The sequence below is a fragment of the Anthonomus grandis genome, chromosome 15, assembly GCF_022605725.1.
Source record: "Anthonomus grandis grandis chromosome 15, icAntGran1.3, whole genome shotgun sequence".
In the NCBI taxonomy this organism is placed as follows: domain Eukaryota; kingdom Metazoa; phylum Arthropoda; class Insecta; order Coleoptera; family Curculionidae; genus Anthonomus; species Anthonomus grandis.
This window is the reverse complement of record NC_065560.1, coordinates 5,539,813-5,560,953: the sequence shown is the minus strand read 5'-3', so window position 1 is coordinate 5,560,953 and position 21,141 is coordinate 5,539,813. Positions and strand designations below refer to the sequence as shown.

General features: G+C 32.8%; 2 protein-coding genes across 3 annotated transcripts in view; one reads left to right on the top strand and one right to left on the bottom strand.

The window, feature by feature from the left end:
* Positions 1 to 3,701: 3,701 nt before the first annotated feature.
* LOC126745179 (uncharacterized) overlaps positions 3,702 to 21,141 on the top strand; it is a 32,391-nt gene continuing 14,951 nt past the window's right edge. Inside the window, exons 1-8 of one of the 2 annotated variants that reach the window (XM_050452906.1) lie at positions 3,702 to 3,818; positions 10,271 to 10,526; positions 10,587 to 10,725; positions 15,873 to 16,021; positions 16,078 to 16,275; positions 20,447 to 20,648; positions 20,704 to 20,821; positions 20,904 to 21,042. In XM_050452906.1, coding sequence (XP_050308863.1) covers positions 10,275 to 10,526; positions 10,587 to 10,725; positions 15,873 to 16,021; positions 16,078 to 16,275; positions 20,447 to 20,648; positions 20,704 to 20,821; positions 20,904 to 21,042 — 1,197 coding nt within the window. In that variant the 5' untranslated portion in view covers positions 3,702 to 3,818; positions 10,271 to 10,274. Of the gene's footprint in view, positions 3,831 to 10,270; positions 10,527 to 10,586; positions 10,726 to 15,872; positions 16,022 to 16,077; positions 16,276 to 20,446; positions 20,649 to 20,703; positions 20,822 to 20,903; positions 21,043 to 21,141 lie in introns of both variants that reach the window. The other variant, XM_050452907.1, reaches the window with a different exon arrangement.
* Positions 18,199 to 20,217, bottom strand: LOC126745180 (uncharacterized). Its single transcript, XM_050452909.1, has 2 exons — positions 19,801 to 20,217; positions 18,199 to 18,755 (listed from the first exon to the last, which is right to left on the bottom strand). Exons 1-2 carry the CDS (start codon positions 20,206 to 20,208, stop codon positions 18,534 to 18,536), a joined length of 630 nt encoding a protein of 209 aa, XP_050308866.1. The 5' UTR covers positions 20,209 to 20,217; the 3' UTR covers positions 18,199 to 18,533.

The following is a 21,141-nucleotide window of genomic DNA, read 5'->3' as shown; positions in this document are numbered from 1 at the left end:
TCCCTAGTTAGTACAGTGCTCTTTACGTCGAAGATGATCGGAACCCATTTCGGGAGTCGCACTAGGGATTAAAATGTCATAAATATAAAATAGGGCGATTGAATTTTTCGGATTAACAAGAGCAAGATTAACCGCTCTCTGAAAACAGCCGGTGCATTGGCATCCGCAGATATTCAAAGTGGCAGTCTGGCATAATGAATGCAGTCTCCTTCCTCGATCGGAAATCGATAGAAACCGGAAGTTATATCCAGAAATGTGAAGTAACAATTGGTGATCGATCAGTGGCAGGAAAAAACGATCTTTACTTGTGATGCGGTTAAGTGAGCGCATTCAAAAAGAGCAATCTTTTTTCTTTATAAGCAGCAGAGGACTGGCAAACAGTGATTTACTTGGTCTTATTTGCTCATAAAATCTTCTATTATTTCTCGAACTGTCTCTCTTTCATTATAATAGGAGTACAGTTGACGATAATGTTTTTCTTTAAGCATATTTTCAGGGTTAATCAGGCTTAATGGTGACATTTGTGAGGCCTTTTAGGATCATGCTACATTGAATAACTTTACTTTCAAATAAATGTCAAAATTTATCAAAAATCAGGTCCAGTTAAAGCCCAAAACTGGGTGATTTGTTGTGTTTCAGTAACCTTTTAAGAGAAAAATTCATTGCTACGAGGAAGTTTCACAAAGGAATACAAAATCGCTAATAATTCATACTTCATGCACATAAGATTAATAGATATTTACAAAAGCGCTATTAGACGAACAAGGGTTTTTTTTGGTGGAAAAGCTTCATTAAAATCGATACAAAAAGTTGGTCAGTCTTTGTTATTAGGGTACCAATATTTAAACCATCTTTTTGCTTCGTTCATAAAAATTCTTGATAATGTTTAAGCATGCGACCAATTAAATTTTAACAGCTTTAATTTGCAATACCATTTAATTTAAATCGGTGTGATGTTAAAGCTTTAACTAGTTCACCTAAAGGTGTTTGAGTCAAATGTATTTCCTTGGAAGGCATTTCCACAATGAATCGCGAAGAGCAAAATAAAAAGAACATTTAGAAGTGGGTATATTGGTCAGTTATTAAGAAAACTATTTGTTTCTAGCCAACGTTTTGAATTACATTCAATTCATCTTCTTATTTTATCTTCATTAAATATAATTCGAAAGATTAGCTAGAAACAAATAGTTTTCTTTAACAATTGACCAATATCCCACGAAATATTCTTTAAATTTTTTAATTCACAATCTTTGGTCATCAATTCATAAAAATAAAAATTATTGTTATTAGGTCGCCTACCTCTATTATTATAAAAAAATCTGTTATTATTTCTAAAATTATTTTGACCTGAATTAGCATAAAAAATGTTCGAAGTTGAAGCCTGTGCATTATTATTTATATTTATAAATTAATTGACAACCTCCTGCACTGTGGTAAATGTACCTGCCTCTATAGCTACCCTAGCCCTTTCGGAATTAGCATTTTGAGCTAAGGCTCTTACTGTTTGATCAGTAGAATACTTTGCTGCGACATCGGCGGGGACACTCTCGCTAATATATGCCGTTTTTAATTTTTCAGCTAGAGATTCGATATCCGAAGCATAACTTACGGTATCTCTAGCATGTTACCTAAAATTTAATAGCTTTGTTGTTAACAGCTGTGAACTCTCTCCTTTAATTTTTAAACGCAAAGTGTTTATAATTTCTGCAAGGGATGCTTCGGTAGTTATTAAACCTCGAGCCTTACTTGTAAGTCGTGTTTTAACGTAGGCTACTGCGTTTGCTCCATGATCGCCCGAATTTTCATTAAGTAATGTAAGAGCATCTAAAAATGATTGTAGCCTGTCATGTGAGCCATCAAACTCCTGAGGTACTATTTTCCCAGCTAAATTAAAAAACTCTAAATTTGACAAAGGCATATTTATTTCCTCCTCGTCGCTCGATGATATATAATACTCGTCCAAAATTAACGGATCAATTTTTTCTATACAACTTAATGGTACTTTATATGGAACTTTTAATATCTCAAATGCCCTAACTACTTTATCTCTAATCAAAAGGAATACGTCCTTAGTTTGATTCTTTTGCTGATTATCTAATTGCACCCAAATATCCTTAATAAAGGATGTCGTTTCATTGAATAAACTCTACTAAATTGTCCGTAATATCGACTCTTGTTTCCGGATTTTTTGGTACGGCCTTTTTTATAGCCCTTTTGGAATTATTTATAGCCCCTTGTTTAAATTCCAGTAAAGTTTTATTAGTCCTATCCCAGTTTAAAGACATAGAACCCAATATTATTAGAATAGTTTGCTTAGATGCATAATATTGTCAATTAAAAAATATATAAAATTCACACGCATAAAATAGCATTCCCTTTTTTACTTAAACCTACTACACCCGTCTAGAATTATAAAAACAGGAATAAAAATAAAATTGAAAATTAAGGCTTACTCAGTAGATTATCCTTGGTTGTCCGATAAAATTGCATTCGTATACCCGCACTACTATAACTGCATTCGATTTACGCGCACTATTTTAGTCACTAAAAAAACTCGTGTCGTTTGTCGTTGGGCTGGTTAAGGGTTAATAATAGGGTTTGAAGCGGCAGCATCTCTTCTTAACTGGGCCAAGTTAATCGTAGAAACAGCAAGCTCACGAGTTATTTGCTTCCTAATATGCTTCTTGTACATTTGAAAGGACTTTATGATCACCATCACAATAAGCAAAATAACTATTATGTACAAAACTTGCTTTGACGTCCTTTGTAATGTTGTATTCTTGCTCCTGCACTACAAAGTTTGAATTGACTACCCCATTTTCTGTCAAATCTTGGTGAATGGATTTGCTTTGCCCCATTTTGTTGATTTGCTTATCGCCAGTACACTGTAATATATTTGGAAAAATGAGTAAAAAAAGAAACACTTTACTTTTAATCGAGCCCAGAATAATCTTTTTCCTCAACAAAACTTATTATTTCTCCATGATTCGACTGGCCAAGGGTCGCCATGTAATAGCTGGGTACTTAGGGCAAGTAAAACAAAGAAGATTCCCCATCTAAAACTGTTTGAATGAATTGAAAAATATTTCCATACAAAAGCAATTGAACAGCGTCACAGTTACCTAATTAGACACGAGCCGCGATATAGCTTATTTTGCAAATAGCTGCTATACTAGGTCGACTAATTATTGCAACCAACTATTAATGTTTATAATAAATAAAATGTAACCTACTTTGCTTTTAAAGAATTTGCCTAATATTATAAATAATTCCTTTACAGAACAATCCCTTAAGTTAAATTTTTAATCTCGCACTGCGATTATCTAACACACGGTGACACTGTTTTTCAATGTTTAACGATGCACTGCGTTTACATAACGCACCATGACACTGTTTTTTAATGTTTAACCACACTAAACAAAAACTTTTACAAGTTCGCTGTGAACGTTAGGTTCAATCCCGTACTGATGTTAGAATCAGACTCTGATCCTAACTTTTAAATAAAATATTTGCGTAATCAATCATAGTTGCGCGGACCATCGTGTGACAGATGCATGGAAAATCACCCTTAGTGCGATCTTCTTCCTTTCAGTTATGACCCGTTTTGACATTGACAGCTGTCAACGTCGAACCCCGCGAAATCCCAACCCAGGCCCACTAGATATTCGAAATTCGAATTTTAAATTCAATTGTTTAAAGCAAAAAACAAATGAATAAGAAAAAACGTTACAAATATTTAAGTGGTTTTCAAATCGGTCGTTAATATTATTTGTGCTGTATCAGTTCTATCCCAAAGTTATCGAGAGAAGAAACCTTGAGTAAGTTAAAAGGTGCGATTTAAATAGAAAAACACAAAAATATATTTAATTTCTAGCTTATTTTATATAAATTATATGAATTTTTACATCTATCATTATTAGAAATTGATTTCGACTTTTAATATTATAAACTAAAATTTCATAGGCATCCCAATTTAATTTTAAATAGTATAAACAAATTTAAAACTTTTCATTAATTCTTATAACAAAATACTACAACCATACATTGGGTTCAGAAATCATTCAAGAACAGTCTAGTTTCAAGCTAAATTTTTCAACTGACTGAAACTTACTTATATATGCAAAAGGACATACTGAAAAGTGCCTTCATTCTATGTACACAAAATTCTCCAAGGCATTTGACAAGTTGACCCGTAAAATCTTGCTCAATAAACCAATATACAACCTCACATAAATGCCCAATAATGATCTCTTCAAGGAGCCACAGTTCGCTATTCAGTTGGTTCAATTGGTTGATATGTCCATGGTACTCAATTGGAATGTGTGGGAGCCTTGTAATTTCTAATTTAATCAATTACATTACAAGCAAATCTTTGAGTACCTCAACTTTAATAGCATTAACCCTATATGAAAATACTGTTTTGTCTTTATCTCGATCCTGAGCTAGACATCAAAATAATTCAACATAAGTTTTGCAGCCAAAGTACATAAAACTTCTTAATAGATTGGTCCATTCTTATATTATAGATTGTTGTTATCTTAGTTCCCAAATCTCCTTGAAATACTCACTCCATTCATACTTTTCATATGCCATTTTATATGATAAACTATGCCATAAATTCATTTGTACCTTGGACTCTAAAACTGAGCCACAAGTTTCTCGATTTTAAACCTTTTAATTTTGTCGAGTACTCTGTTAACTATTTATTTTCAAGTTCCATTTAAATTACTTGAATTTGTATATTTCGGTTATGTTTATGTTGCACTTGGCCCATTAATAATGAAATACATATATATAATCAAATCAAATATTTATTAATACATTACACAGTATGTGTTACAAGTCAAGATATAAGTCTAATGGCTAGAAATAAATATAAAACAGTACAAATTTAAATTATTACACATTAACGTCTAAACACAATTCATATAAAATATAATAAACAGAATACCTTTAAGAGAACAAACTTTCATAGTCAGAATCATCAGTCAAAGAAAATTAAAATTATAATATGTCTGGTGTTGTAATGGTTTAAATCTGATTAAGTTCTAAACTGTGAAATGTTTTTACCAATATAAACTAAACATTGATAGATGTGGGCGCAAGGAAATTCAAGTATATAGAGGTCTCTGAAGTACTGTCTACAACAATCCCTATACACCAAGTCCTTAATTATATCATATTCAAGGTATGATATCTCTGTTATATCACATCTCGGTTAATTCTTCAACACAGCTACCAACTAGGCCAAATACACCTGACGATAGTCGACCTCGGCTTCTCTTTGTTGGTAGAAATTGTAGCAGAGTGTTCCTAAAACATTTACGTTTAAAGTTTGAAGCTTACTACAAGGTCCAGTGTTTCCTGAAGCCGGGCAGTTCAAGCAGTGAAGTGATTAGGATGGCATCAAATTTAGTTAAGGACTTTACGAAAGAAGATTTTTTAATAGTAATGTTAAATGGAATTTGTTCTTCATCTGATGTTTTAAAAAATTTAATTCAAAATCATGTTGATACAAACACTTTAGTGATGACAAGCCCTTATACTTATTTAAACCATAATGTTATCTATAATAGTAATAAGGCCCTTTATCGTACTTTTCATGCAAATAATATTAATCTGTATGGGATTTTCGAGTCTAATCACGCCAGTAACTTTGGTTCAGACTTGGCATCATTATTACATGGACATATTTTCAAATATTTTAAAATTAATATTTCATCGAATAAATTGTCTTACTCTGTAAACTGATTACTGATCGTGAACTGAATTCTTCTTTTTTATAGACATGTCCACGAAGGTTGAATCTCATTCATGTTCATATTCTACTAGTAAGATTGAAATTAGCTCTTCGAAAAGCTTAAGTATCTTTATTCTTAATATACAATCCCTAAGAAACAAGATGGTTGAGCTTCATCTTTTGCTGGACACATGTAATTTTCCTGATATTGTACTTCTGACTGAGCACTGGTTGAGACCTAGTGAATGTTTTTTAATATCTGATTATGTTCCTATATCAAATTTTTGTTGTCAACAATCTATACATGGAGGAACCATGATCTTAGCTAGGCAAACAATTGAAACGATTTTTTGTAATATTGATAAGTATGATAATCTTCTGTTAGAGAATGTTTTTGAATTCTCTCTTTCTTTTCTTTTAATTTATGTATTCTTTGTGTTTATAGGCCACCTACAGGAGATATTGCTATGTTTCTGGACAAACTTGATTCTCTTTTATCCCAGATGTCCCTACACTCTAAGGTTATATTGGCTGGTGACTTTAATTTTTTTTTGGCTTTTTTTAGACTGCAATAACTCTAACAATCATTTGTCAATACATAGAGTGCTGAAATCTTTTAATTTAAGTTTGCATGTTGACCAACCTACTCGCATCACTGCTAATTCAGCATCACTTTTAGATTATGTTTGCTCTACGCTCTGTGAAACGCAGGTTGCATGTAGAATTGTAAATGATCATGAGGCTGTATTATGTTCCTTTCTTCTAAGTGAAAAAAGTGTACCTCAAGAAAAAAAAGGGCGGAAGGTTGTTCACTAGAAAAAATTAAGTTTAAAAAATGTTGTAATTCAATAGACTGGAATGGTATCATACTTAACAACGGTGATTCTTTTGAGAGTTTCCATTTAACTTTAGTGGATGTTTTTGAGTCAACTTTCCCCATGGTGACAATTAGGGAAAAAAGGAGAAGACCCTGGTATAGCAGGGGTCTATTAGTTTTTGGTAAAAATCTTCGGTGTTTGCACTCCATAAGAAAGTTTGTCCTGGACAACTCCAAATTCATATCCTACTTTAATAGATACCGCAAAATTTACCGCGATACAGTGAAATTGGCAAAAAACTTATACTACTCAAGTAAAATAAACCAATCAAGAAATAAGTCTAGAGAGTCTTGGAAACTGGTTAATGACTTACGAGGCGAACGTGGGAACCCTTCTGTTTCTAATAGCACGGTGTCGGCCGAAACACTCAATCATTTTTTCCAGGGTGTTGCTTTGGGTCTATCAATATTATTGCCTCAGTCTGTTAGAGATCCGCGCTCATACTTACACAACATTAAGGTGCCTGAAACATTTTTCTTTATACCAACAGATTCTAGTGAAATAATGGAAGCTCTATCCTCAATGAAAAATAAGAACTCCTCTGGATGGGATGGGCTGTCATTAAAGGTCCTAACAGCGCTACCGCTACCAACCCTTGATTCTTTGGCTGAAGTGTTAAATGTTTCACTTTCAAGTGGGTCCTTTCCACATTTACTCAAGGATGCCTTGATTATACCATTATTTAAGGGTGGAAACTATGATGACCCATCTAATTTCAGACCCATAGCTTGCAAGCTTGTAGAAAGATTGGTAAAAACTAGGATGAAGGAATTTCTGAAACAGCATAATGTTCTTAACCATCAGCAATTTGGATTCCGGACGAAACTGGGTACATCTGATGCTATTTTCAATTTTTTGGAGAGTCTGTACATGGGGTTGAACGCCGGGGAGAGTGCGGCGGCGATGAGCTGTGACTTATCTAAGGCGTTTGACTGTGTAAGTCACAGAATACTGCTGCAGAAGCTAGAAACCTATGGATTCAGAGGAGTTGCTCTCGACTGGTTTCGTTCTTACCTATCTGAAAGAACACAAAGGGTATTCTTTGACAATATGTCATCCCGTCTGGATATGAACCCTGGTGTACGCCAGGGTTCTGTTCTTGGACCAATATTGTTCCTGCTATATGTCAATGATATCTCTCAAATTCCAATTAGGGGCAAATTTACTATCTTTGCGGATGATACAACATTACTTTGGGATGACACTGACACCAAGAGATTAAGGAATATCGTTGATGAAGATTTAATTCTTGTAAAGTCATGGTGTGAATCTAATAGATTAACTTTTAATATTTCTAAAACTAATATTTTAACTTTTAAATGTAACCTTGGAACTGTCACTTTGCAAAATGAAACAATAAGTCCTTCTGAAACATGCAAACTTTTGGGCCTGACGATTGATAAGCAATTAAAATTTGAAAATCATATCTCCTCTTTATTAGGGAAGTTATCATCCAACTGTTATGCTATTAGAGTAATAACACATTCTCTGGGACTTGATGTGGCCAAAATTGTCTACTATGCTCTTATTGAGTCACATCTGAGATACGGTATTGTGTTTTGAGGTGTGTGCTCTCAGTATTTGTTCAGCTCTCTATTTATTTTGCAAAAAAGAGCCATATGCTACATGTGTGCAGCTCCCTTTCGTAGCCCCTGTAGGCCATTATTTTTAAAACACTCTGTCCTGACATTGCCATGCCTTTTTATTTTAGAGACTGTTTGTCTTATCCACAAAAAGTATCGCCGTCAGATTGGCCCCCTTTCCTCGGGTTACAATTTCCGAACAACCTTCTCTTTACCTATGCCTATCCCAAAAAGTGAGCAGATTAAGTCCTCTTTTGTGTACGGAGGCAGAAGGCTTTTTAACCACCTACCCCTTTATATAAGGCTAATAAATTGTGTAAAAAAACTTTTGCTTGCTAAAGCATTTTATTCTCTAGACGAGTTTTTAAATACAATTTTTTGACAGTGAAGAGTTTTGCGCAGCGTAATGTGAATTCTTACTACCCTTTCTTTGGGTGTGTTCGATATTCTAAGTATGTAAGAATTGTTAAAATTTTTATATTTTTGTAAAAGATTATGTTGTCAACTATCTTTAAGGTTTTATATAATGCTTTGTTAACAACAGATGATGTTACGTAACAATAAAGCTATTTTTGACTTTGACTTTGACTAATATCAACTACACTGATGAAACCTTGCCACGTACTTTTAAGTATTTTAAATTCTTACGATTTACTGCAACTACAATTGACTGTTTCTGTACAAATTTTGATGACGTTTTATGCACAGTACTCCCATCTGGTATTTCCGACCGTGAAGCTATTCTTGCTAAAATGCCATATAATACTGTATTATCTTCATCTCATTATATGGGAAGAATTTTCAGCAGGAGAAATTTCAATGCTTTTTCTGCTGCTACAGCTTCGGTAAATTGGAATGCACTTGAAACGGCTTCTGACCCACTTACTTTATTTTTTCAAGTTCTGTGTGATAAGATCAATCAGTGCTTTCCTAAAATGAGGCTTAAAACTAAGAAACGAAAACCATGGGTTACAAGAGGCCTTAGAATTTCAGCTAAAAACCTCCGTTTTTTGACTAAATTGTGCAAATATACCACAAATGAAAATATCCTACTTAGCCTGCCTGTGAGATATATGTTCTTTCCATGTTAATTTATCATCTGAAAAACATTTTTTGTGTGAAACCGCACCTGCTATATTAAGTGAATTTCTTTTTAAGCTAAAGTTTAACTTGTTGGTTTTCAATGCATTTAGGGAAAGTCTATTGGCTAAAAACCATTCATGAACATTCTTATTCCTATCGCCTATCATGTCCAACACAGAATCAGAAGCGGAGTACTTAATGACGTTACTAGCATCATCTGCAAAAAGAATAGGTTTTAAATGTTAGAAAGATCAATAATGTATATGAGGAATCAGGCTCCTCTCAGTTGACACACTGTTTATCATAAAATCAACTAGGTATGACTCAATTAGTCTCACACTATTAACATCCCAGTGGTATAATTTTAATTTCCAGTGCATATGAATCCATAACCAATTCTCATCCTTCCATGATATCCTAACTCAAACATTTTAGAAATAATGGGAAGGAGGGAAATTGGGCGGTAATTTCTTAGTTCATCTTGAGATCCCTTACGACAAAGTCATAATTAATTTTAATATAGCCGAAAGAATTAAACACATAAAACCTTAAAAACAGCTTATATATTTGGTAATGGAAGGCACTATAGTCAAGTCTATATTTATTCACCAAAATCCAACATTAGACTTGTTTTCTGATATTGGAATATCAGAGGCCTCAAGTCTAAATAAAACTATCAGAAGGTTAAGAAGAGGTTCCTATTAAAGAGGTTTTTGTTCACCCAGAAGAAGTCACAAATAATAATTTTTACTTAGAGAAATGCCTTTTTCTACTACGGTTAAATTTGTAGTATTTTCTTTGATGATGAAACATTGGAATGAGAAAAATACATTGGGCATACGTGCAACAGCCTTTAAAGTAAATTTAATTTTGCTTAGGGCTTACCAAGTTCACCACTGATCATTAAATGTCCTATTTTGGATGTACAGTTTGCCACATATTCTTATACTGACAACTTTATTACAATTTATTATTTCAATTTTAAGCAATATGTCCGACCGTGAGAACTATGAAATCGAAGAGTCGCCACGGAAGAAGCGCAAAGTCACCTCGACATTATCAAAAGAAAAAAGAAGCGGACAATCGCACCCGACTGCGAGGAGTACGCCACGGCCGAGTGTCCTCAATGAGCAGCAACAAGTTCGAGTTTCAAGCAGCATCGAAACATCGAGTTTCGTTGAAGCATCGTTTATTGTTCCACTAACACCTGCACTTAGAAGGAATTTAAATTATGCAGAAAGGGTCTGTAACAGCTGTGTGGCATCTTATTCTTATCTTAACAACAATTTATGGTGATTTTAGGCAAGAACAGAGTCTACTGAATCCGCTGCAGAGAGCCATTCTGAGTCGGAAAGTAAAGAGAACAAGAAACCTGAAAAAACTCTGGTGGATTTTCTTGATAGCTCTTTAAGCAGTTTGGTTGAAAGCTCTCTGTATTCAGGTAAGACTTCGTAGAATATTTTATTTAATTATATTTATACGAAAGAATCCAATATGTTAAAATAGGAGAAACGTTAAGTGATCCATTAAAAATGAGAATAGGTGTACCACAAGGCGCAGTGTTGGGTCCAATATTGTTTTCAATATATCGATTCCTTATTTGTAATAGGACGTAACCCACAAATTTTCAAAAATCCCGCCTTAAAGGTTACTATGTAAACAAACACATTTGACATCTATATCCACAAAATCGCGTAAGCCTCTGGAAAGCCAGGGTCTAAAATTTTGTTGTGTAGTAATTTGACGTAACGCACGCGAAATATTTCTAGTTGCAATAACGCGTAAACCACAGTTCTCTTATGCAGCTTCCACGCAGCTCTATACCACCAAAGTAAATTGACTTTTAAGGTGTTATTTTTGTTATTTATAGTTTAAAAACACTATTATTAACGATATAGAAGTGAGCTAACAGTGAAATAAACCTAAATCTCTCATAAAATAATCTACAGGTAAGTTATTTAAACCATTTTGCGGATACGTCCTATTGCATGAAAAGTTTATAGTGTAATTTTTTGGGATACGTCTTATTATATTATCTTTAAAATTTGGCTGTATAATTAAACTGCCATTAAATCTGAGAGGACGTAATAATAGGTCCCTTTAAACTTTGTTTCATATTTTTATAGTAAAAGTGCGTATTCAAAAGTTGTTTTTTTATGAAAGTTAACCGAAATTAGATTTCGTTTCAGCAATTATTATACATTGCGACCAAGTTACTGATGGTAATTCTCGACTAAAAGATGAGCGCATAGGGAAGCTACGACGAGTAGACGTAATTCCAGTGGCACGTTTAGGTTTTTGTACTAATACTTTACAAATACACGCTACTAGAATTACTTCTAGTCTTCTACTCGCCTCAGTATCGTTATGCGCTTACCTGTTTGTCGACAATTAATTTTATAACAGAGAGAGATTTAACAAAAATTACACTGTAAATTGCATTTTTTTAGCCCCCAGTCAACGGTGGGATATCTCTATGGGGCTACATGAAAGTAATTACAGTGCTTTTTGTTTCTAGAAAAATGTCAACCAGAAGTTAGAACATTCTTAAATTGGCAATAGAACAAAAGCAGAAAGATAATGCATAAAACTTTTTGTGTTAACCGAATCTCTTGTGAAATCTTGGATAATGTAGAAAACCAAGAAAACGTACCTCCTACTGAAATTGATATAGAGGAGATAGTGGATACAGGTCTCATTTTTGAGAATGTACAATTCGATGTGATCCTTGGATGTTTCTAGTAAAAATCCTGACACAATTTATTGAAATGTAGATATTCCCAGCGAAAGTTATAATATTTCGCCTTTTAACGACCTCAATACAGACCTGCAATGTTTTGATAATAGAAATATTATTGATGCCGATATAAATGACATTTTTAATCCACTAAATACTACATAAGAAAAATGTTTAAATACAGATGGGGAATGTCTGTCTACAGAATATTTTAGAGGTCAGTCCGAAGAGAATGTAGAGTTACCATTATAGTGATGATCCAGACTACAACATGACATTATCTGATGAAAACAATGAAGATGAAATGGATGATGAACAAGCCATTAATGCCCCCTCACGGAATGCTAGTGAAATAACTCACGACAGCCATGAAGAAAATAATTCAAAAGAAATAGTTCCAATAAACAGATCAAAAAGACCACGACCGCAAAATTGGAACAGAGAGAAGAATAAAATTAAAAGAATGAAAGGTGAGAGTTATTTAGGATACAATAGAACCAAAGATGGAAGAGTAAGCCATAATGTACAGCGACCTTCGAGAGAGTCAATACTTTGTAACTTCGATTACTGTTTAAGAAACAAACGATACTGTAGCAAGATCTCTATTGAAGACTCATAAAATATATTTTTTAAATTTTCGAGTTTATCCTGGGCCGAGAAAAAAGTGTATGTCTGCTCTTTAGCTGATATAAAACCAAAAAAAACGATGTTACACTGCTGGTCCCTCTAGAAGATCTGGCACATATATTTACCAATTAAAAGTAAGGAATGAAACACTACAAGTATGCAAACGAATGTTTTTGGGTACCTTGGGACTGAAACAAAAAATGGTACATAGTTGGTTGAAAAAAAGCAGTTTGGGAATAGTACAAAAGGGGGCGTGTGCCGATTTAAATCCTGACGCAAATGCCGAAGCAAATCCTGAACAAAATAAAAGAATGAATCACCTGAAGACGTTTTTAAATAATTTACCAAAACAACTATCTCATTATTGTAGAAAAGACAGTTTCTAAAGTTTACTTGGAGCAAACATTTCAAACAAAAGCTCAACTTTACAAAATGTACCAGGATCATTGTCTGGAAAACAATGTAGAACCGTATACACTTTTTCCTTTTTATCGCGTTTTCGAAGAAATGAACCTGTCAATTTTCCGTCCGAAGAAAGACGAATGTGATGTGCGTTATGGGTATAAAATCAAGCAAATATCCGAGAATGATTACAACATACATTTTGCAAAAAAGACGAGAGCTAGGTGTGAAAAAGAGAAAAATAAGGAGGAAGCAATTCAGAAGCAGGTTTACACATTTACTGTGGATACACAAGCGGTAAAATTATGTCCATTTTTAAACGTGGGCGCTTTTTATTATAAAACAAAACTTCAAATTCATAATTTTACCGTTCATAACTTAGAGTCTCATAGTTGTGTAAATTATCTATGGAATGAAACTGAGAGTGACTTAAGTGCATCTATTTTCGCCACTTGCATTATAAAACATTTAAAAGAAAATTGTTTGACTGATAAAAAACCTATAATTTTATTTTCTGACGGCTGTTGCTATCAGAACGACAACGCTATATTGTCAAATGCATTACTGCATTTTTCAATTGAACATAATGTTATTATTGAACAGAAATATTTAGAAAAGGGTCACACGCAAATGGAGTGTGACTCTGTCCACGCTCTTATCGAAAAAAAATTAAAACATCATATAATACAACTCCCAAGTGAATACATTTCTGTTATTCGCGACGCTCGAACAAAACCGAAACGTTTTGATGTATGTTATCTAACTCATGATCAGTTTTTAAACTTTGATATAAAATCTTCTTTTATCTATAATTCTATTAGGCCGGGAAGAAGCGCCAAAGACCCAAACAGTTACAGATCTAAGAGCGTTAAAGTACACATCAGAAGGAAAAATATTCTATAAAACTAATTTTGATGATAAATACACTGAGTTACCACAGAGATCAAAACAAAGTAATATTAAAGCAGGTTCATTCCAAAGATTATTCCAAGACAGACTAAAAATAAAACATTCCAAGTGGTTGCATTTACAGCAATTGAAAACGCATCTTACATCTGATACTCATTCTTTCTACGATTCTCTTCCACATTATACCAATTGAAATGTTTTCTTAATCAGTGGTTTTTTGTTTTTAGATTTTTTCACCTTTGTTTTTATTTTTTTCTTGCTTAACAAGTTTTTGTGTATTTATTCAAAAACTAAATCTATAGATAGTTTCTGTTGTAAAATGTTAGAGTTGAACTGATTTTTAGATTTCTGATTTTGTTCTTATTTTATTTTTTTTTTACTTCGATGTTTGTAATAGATGTTTGTTAATTTAAAATGATAATAAATTTGTCGTAAGCCACAAAAAAATGAGACGTTCTCGTTTTTATTGAAACAAACATGATGTATCACACAATAATCAATTTGGCGTAAGCCACATTCCGCATTTTTATAGTGACAAATATGGCGTATCACACAAAAATATTTAACAAAATAAAAAAATCATCATTAGTAATAATTGTGAATAGCAAAATGCCAATAAGAATATGCTTATAACAAAAATTGCCATATTATTTTTACTTATTGATCATAAAACGTTTTTTGCGTTTCCTGAAAATTTTACTTCTTGGGGTTACGCCCTATTACAAAAATAAGCCATCGATATATAAATACCGTAACTAACTTAAATTTCAATAATATCTTACGCATATGACACGGCGTTAATCTTTTCTGCAAAATCTTAGAAACCAAATGAAATGTGATAGATGGACTAATAGAGGTACAAAATTGGTTAAATACTTTTAAATTAACTTTAAATCTAAACAAATTACATGGTACTCTCTATAACATTGGCAAACCGTCCGGATTTTAACAGCATAAAAGTGGAAAACTCAAACCAAGAAATTAAAGAGGTTTCAAAAATAAAATACTTGGGCATCATTATAGATAGACATCTGAAATGGGAAAATCAGGTAGAAAAACTAACCTCATATATTAGAAAAATAATTTATAAATTTTATGTCTTGTCTTATGGTATTGTTGTATGGGGTGGTATGTGTAAGAGTACATTGAGTTCGTTGAATGTTGTACAAAGTTATTTACTTAAAGTAATTTATAGAAAAAATAGGCATTACCCTACGAGGTTGTTATACTCTAAGACGATTTTTGATGTACGGTCTTTATTCATCTTGGAGATAAGTTTTTTTGTATATAAAAATTGTGAATTGAAAAAATATGTAAATCATAAGTATGAAACAAGAAATAAAACCAATAATTTTATAGAACTACCTAAAAGTAATACTAATGCAAATTTGAGATTTGTTAATAACTTTGCACCCAAAATAAATAATCTTATTCCCCTTGAAATTAAAAATTGCCAAAAAAATTATGTTTTTAAGAAAAAATGTCGATCATATATTTTTGAAAGTTTTAAAAAACTCTTTTAGATGCGAGTTTATGTTTGCAAGTGTTAATTAAGTAGGCATAAGAAGCCTGATATAATTAAAGCCCATATTAAAGCCTGACGGTTTTAGAAATTATTTTTATATAACTTGGGTATATTATTAGGTATTTAATTTAAATTTGATTAAATTTTTATTGGAAATTGTGATATTTCTTATAATTTAATTTAATTTATTATTTATTGGATAATAGTACTACATATACAGGTGGTCAGTCATCTAGGTGAGTCGTTATTATTTATTGGTTTGGAATATTGTAAATTTGTCTGGGAATTAAATGATTTTTAGTTAAGCTTTAATTTTTTTTCTTTTGTGTGTACATTACTGTACCTACCAAAATTATATATTTTAATCTATCAAACATGATTATTGTAGAAGATGAAGATGTCTTGAATTACGATGATTTTTTTATCAAATGCAGAAGGATTCTTTTAAAGGGTGCCATTTGGCAGCTTTACAAACCGATTACCGACGACAAGGCTTCCCTTTACTACCAAATTACAACCGATCCGAGAAACGCTGAGGTAAATACTTTTAGTGGATTTTTTTACTGTGATAAATACGCCAATACGCCTTTTAGGTATTGGCAAAATGGTTTTCGGAATACTGCAGAACCAAGCCGACCTACGTAGGAACCATTTACTTGCACCAATTTTACTTCGATTGCGCTGGGTATCAGAAGTATAATATTCGAAAGGGAAATGAATTTAAATTCCCTATAAATGTCAATACTATAATTGCAAAACTGAATGATGTCGAGTTCACCAATAGTGTACTGGTAAGTCTTAATGGTTTCTTTTTTTTATTATTTAAAATCGATTTTAAGCATCTTCTTTATACTGATTTTTTATGAAGAATTGAATACTCTTGTCAAATCTTAGTTTAGTTCTTTCTTTAAGACCTCGTGTCTTTATTAATGTTTTATTCACTAGAACCCGCCGATATTTATCTGAAAGTTAGTTTTTTACAACACTGTCTCTCTGACTCCATAACAGCCAATTAAGACATATTTCATGAGAAATAGTGTTAAACGCTTTATTATTTATAGTTCGCATTGTAGTTGGGCAATGCCAAAATTGCATTGATATCATATGTAATTGGTGTAAGGTTAATAAAATCGACTTGAATGCTACTAAATGTTGTGAAGATCCCTTTTTTAAACAAAAGCCTCCAATTGAATATCAGTATAGAATAAATAACATACCTATAACAGAAAAAAAATTGGGATGTTGATATCTGTTCAGACATCAAGTTAACAGCTTCTAGTCATATTGATATAACTTCAAAGGCGTCAAAATATCTTGGCGCTGTACGATGTTTATACAATTGTTATATAAAACAAGTTGGGTCAGTGCAAAATAAGTTTGTAAGAACTTTTTCTTATAGCTGTGTATATAATGATATTAAGCAAGGTTTAAATTTGCTTTAACTTTAAAATCCAGACCTGTCCTTATTGATATAGCGCTTATTTTTAGTAAACTCTCCAATTGATTGCCTTATGCCAATAGCTTATTTTAATATGAAAGTTCCTTCTAATAGTAACAGAAATCGACATCAAATATTTTATGTTCTTTCTATAAAAGGAAAAATGGTATACATTTAAAACGGCAAATAGGTTTTGCCCATTAATAAACAAATTGATATTTTTAACTCATCTCTTAATAGCTTTAAAAATCAAATTAAAGCAGATAATTAAGTGAATGTCTGTTTTTTTACCTCTGTTATAATTTACAACTAATACATATCTAGTTGGTAATTTTTGTGAATAAATCAAGCTTCATACTAAACTCATTCGTGTTTTTTAACTCTGCCAAACTTCGATCAGGTTTAAGCCGGGTTGACACGATCCAAGTATACTTGATTACAGTCTACTTGGATTGTCCGCGAGCAGCACTTGGACGTTACTTTGATCGTGTCACCAGTTCATCCAAGTGCGCTTGGATCAGTAGGTTACATCCAAGTTGAGTAGGACAGTACTCAACTTATTTGGATCCAAGTGGTGTTTGTTGTGAAATAAAATGGCGTCGGTGTCTGAAAAAAGAAAACTGGAAATAAGCAAAAGAAGAAAATGGTCCGAAAGGGAGAATATTAGATTCATGGAGTTATACGAAGTTGAGGAAAGTTTATGGAATGTGCGTTTAGCAGAATATAAAAACAAAGATGCTAGGAATTCGGCTCTTAAACGAATAAGAATAAATATGAATATTCCTGGTCTTCGTGAAAACATGGTATTGAAAAAAATCAATGCCATGCGAACTACCTATAAACAGGAAGCAGAAAAAATTAAAGCATCAAGTACAACAGGCGCGTCAACTGAAGACATTTATGCACCTAGTATTGCGTGGTTTGAAATCGCAGATAGATTTCTACGTGATGTAATGAAGATCAGAAATAAATACACTAATCTGGTAAGTTATTTTAACAATAATTGTTTATGCTGTATAATTGTTTATACTGTAACTAATTGTCAATAATTTTAAAAAGCATTTTTTATTTAATGAAATATTTATTTAACAAAAAGTCGAATATTAAGAAAAGTATTTGCGTAAAGTCTAGTCAATTTATCATGTCGTTTTGCCAAGATACGGCACCAGCACCTAAAAAAAGTGATGACCCAGGCCTTATGTGTCCATCAAGATGTTCGGTATCAAAAGTACCAGCAGGTGCATAGGACAATCGTGAAGTTTTATTCAGCCAGTTATGGAGCGCGCACGTTGCTTTCACAATTTTGTCTACCCTTTCGGGACACAAGTAAATAGGGCTACGATAGATTCGAAATCTCATTGCCAGTATTCCAAATGCATTCTCAAATACTCGTCTAGCCCGAGAGAGCCGGTAATTGAAAATCTTTTCTTCGGCTTTTAAAGGCATTTTTCGAGAATATGGCTTCATAAGATATTCTTTAATAGCAAACCGCTCGTCGCCCAGAATTACACCCCAATTTGGAAAATTAAGCGAATTATCCTCTATGGAGGCTTTTAATGTAGATTGGTTAAAAATTGTACTGTCATTCATTCTTCCCTCCTAACAATTCCCTCAACTCCTAACATCTATAAAAATGAAACTGTAATCACTATCAACAAGTGCCATAAGGACGGTGCCAAAAAAGCCCTTATAGTTAGAAAAATCGATTCCACTACCCTGTGGTTGCTGAATGTTGACGTGTTTCCCGTCTATAGCTCCACAGCATCCTGGAAAGTTCCAGCGCTCGTCAAACCCTCTCGCTATGATATTCCACTCAGCGTTAGTTTTTGGTACCTGAAAAAAAGTAAAATTTTAATAAATTAAATTTTATAAAACACTAATAAATATATATTTTTATTTCTTTTGCAGCCTAAGAAAGACGTGAGTGACTCAATGGACCAGGAACAAAGTGAACAAGAATTTGAAACAGAAAACGAGAGTGACTATACTGCTGAGGCCCACGCTGACACCTTTATTGCTGAGTCACCTAATACAAATGAAGCATTTAGTGAGACAGATGATTGCATAAATAAAGCGACACTTCATACTGAAGTAGCAGTTTTAAGACACCAAAATCAATTTCGAAAAGAATCAAAAATTTAAAAGCGCGACTCCTGAACATATTGAAATAACGATAAATACTTTAAAATCATTAAAAGAGGATGTGCAAAAAACCCAGATGGTCGATGAGTTTTCACATTTTGCCAATTATATAGCATCTCAATTACGAGAAATTCCAATTGCTGATGCAATGGAGTGTCAATTAGAAATAATGAAAATAGTCCAAGAAAAGCGTCTCATGGTAATGCGTCGAAACCAGCAAATTAATGAACCGTCAACTTCATGCAATGCATTTTAGAATCCTGCACATAATTAGGAATTAATACTCTTTTATAGGAATAATATTCACCATTCAAATAGATCTGATACATCAGAACTATCTCCCAGGTCGTCAACTTCTGCACAACAAGATGAATCGCTCAGCAACAGCCAAGACAGTTTGTCAGAAGAATACATCACTGGCAGTATATTAAGTGAAGCTATCCGCAGTATCGGTGGTTTTGATGAATATGGAAAATAAGTTAAATTTCTTGTCTTGTTCTTTTTAGGTTTAGAAATATTTCGTTTATTTGTTTTTATGCTAAATTACAATAAAAAGTAACATTTTGCAAGTGCATTTGGTATTTATATGTACATTTGGTATGTACGTTTGGAATCTATAGCACAATTTTCATCAATATTTTTTTTCAGCATGACATACTTATAATTAGAATATATAGCACTTTCTATATTTTTAACATAAACCAAAAATGCAAAGATGAAAAAACATACAACTTACCTGAATATACATCTCCAATGATTCATAAATTGCTTCAAGTACTGCAGGTAAAAACTTGGATATTGAAGATTTGGGAACTCTATACAAACATTCTAGCGTACGAAAACAACATCCACTTGCCAAGTAACGAAGGGTTATTTGTAGTTTCAATCTTGCAGGTAATGCAGCTCTCATACTTGTATCAACTTTTTGAATTTCTGGTTTTACACTTTCCAATAGTTGCTCAAACTGTTCTGCAGTTGTTCTCAGATGGTTTTTGAATGTGGCTTTATCCTCACCCGCCACTTCTGTAAGGAAATTGGAGGAAGCTCCAAGCGCCTGACGTTTACGTATCCAATTACGAGTCCAAATCTTTCGTTTTTTCTTTTTTATCTCTTTTTTCTGCATTTCAAGCTCGTTTATAAGCATATCAGCAACCACTCGACCTACCAATAAATACAGTTCCGCCATCTTTGTATGTTTAATTTGACATTCAAGTCATTCTGTCGTGGAAACCAACTTGGTCCAAGTCTACGTGTCCAAGCACACTTGGTCCAAATTGGTATCCAAGTGTGCTTAGATCGTGTCAACCCGGCTTTACAAATACATTTTAGAATTCTGTCCTCCAACAGATATGGAGTTAATTAATGACTTTTTTCTTTTACAGACCAGTACAAAGTTTTTATTCTCAGAGAAAGCACGACTAGCGAAAATCCTTAAATACGCCATCTACAACTTCATACAGAAGTTCGTTATATCCCTGCAGGAACTTTTAACTGGAAGTATAATAAACTCGTTCATAGAATTGTTAATAAGTGTGTGTAAACAGTGCGAGTTTATACCATTGGTGTATACAGCGTTTATTTTTGGTAAGATAAATACTTGAATTTAATTACGTTAGTAATGATTACTTTTCTATGCTAGTAATGAAAATTTTGACCGGTTTATGTATCTTGAAGAAAAATATTAGTAGAGATGATAAATACTTGGTAAAAGTCGATGATTTGATTACTAAATTATATTTGACGTTCATAATTATGCGGTAAGCTTAAGAGTTTAACTATGATTAAGAATTATTGTTTTTTATTTGTATTTTCAATTAAATTGTTTTTTTTTAATTTTAGCTCGCAGAACGATTACCGTTTCATATCTTTAAAATTAGCCGCCTTAAACGAATTAAAATTATGGATTCAGTATTACCCCAATATATTCTTAAATCATTTCAATTGTGTAGATTATTTGAAGTATTTAATCGTTAATGAGGTAAGTTACCGTATTCTTAAAACTGTATTTTTGGAAATTTACCTTTAAGTAAATATAAATTTCGCTGAATAATCTAGATTAGTGGTTAACTGGTGGGAC

Bases quoted from the DNA above. Each gene is read 5' to 3' on its own strand.
- LOC126745180 (XM_050452909.1), bottom strand. From the start codon at position 20,208: ATGCTTATAAACGAGCTTGAAATGCAGAAAAAAGAGATAAAAAAGAAA. The intron at 18,756-19,800 runs GTAAGTTGTATG...ACTTTTTTTCAG, and splicing joins CATTGGAGATGTATATTCAG to GTACCAAAAACTAACGCTGA.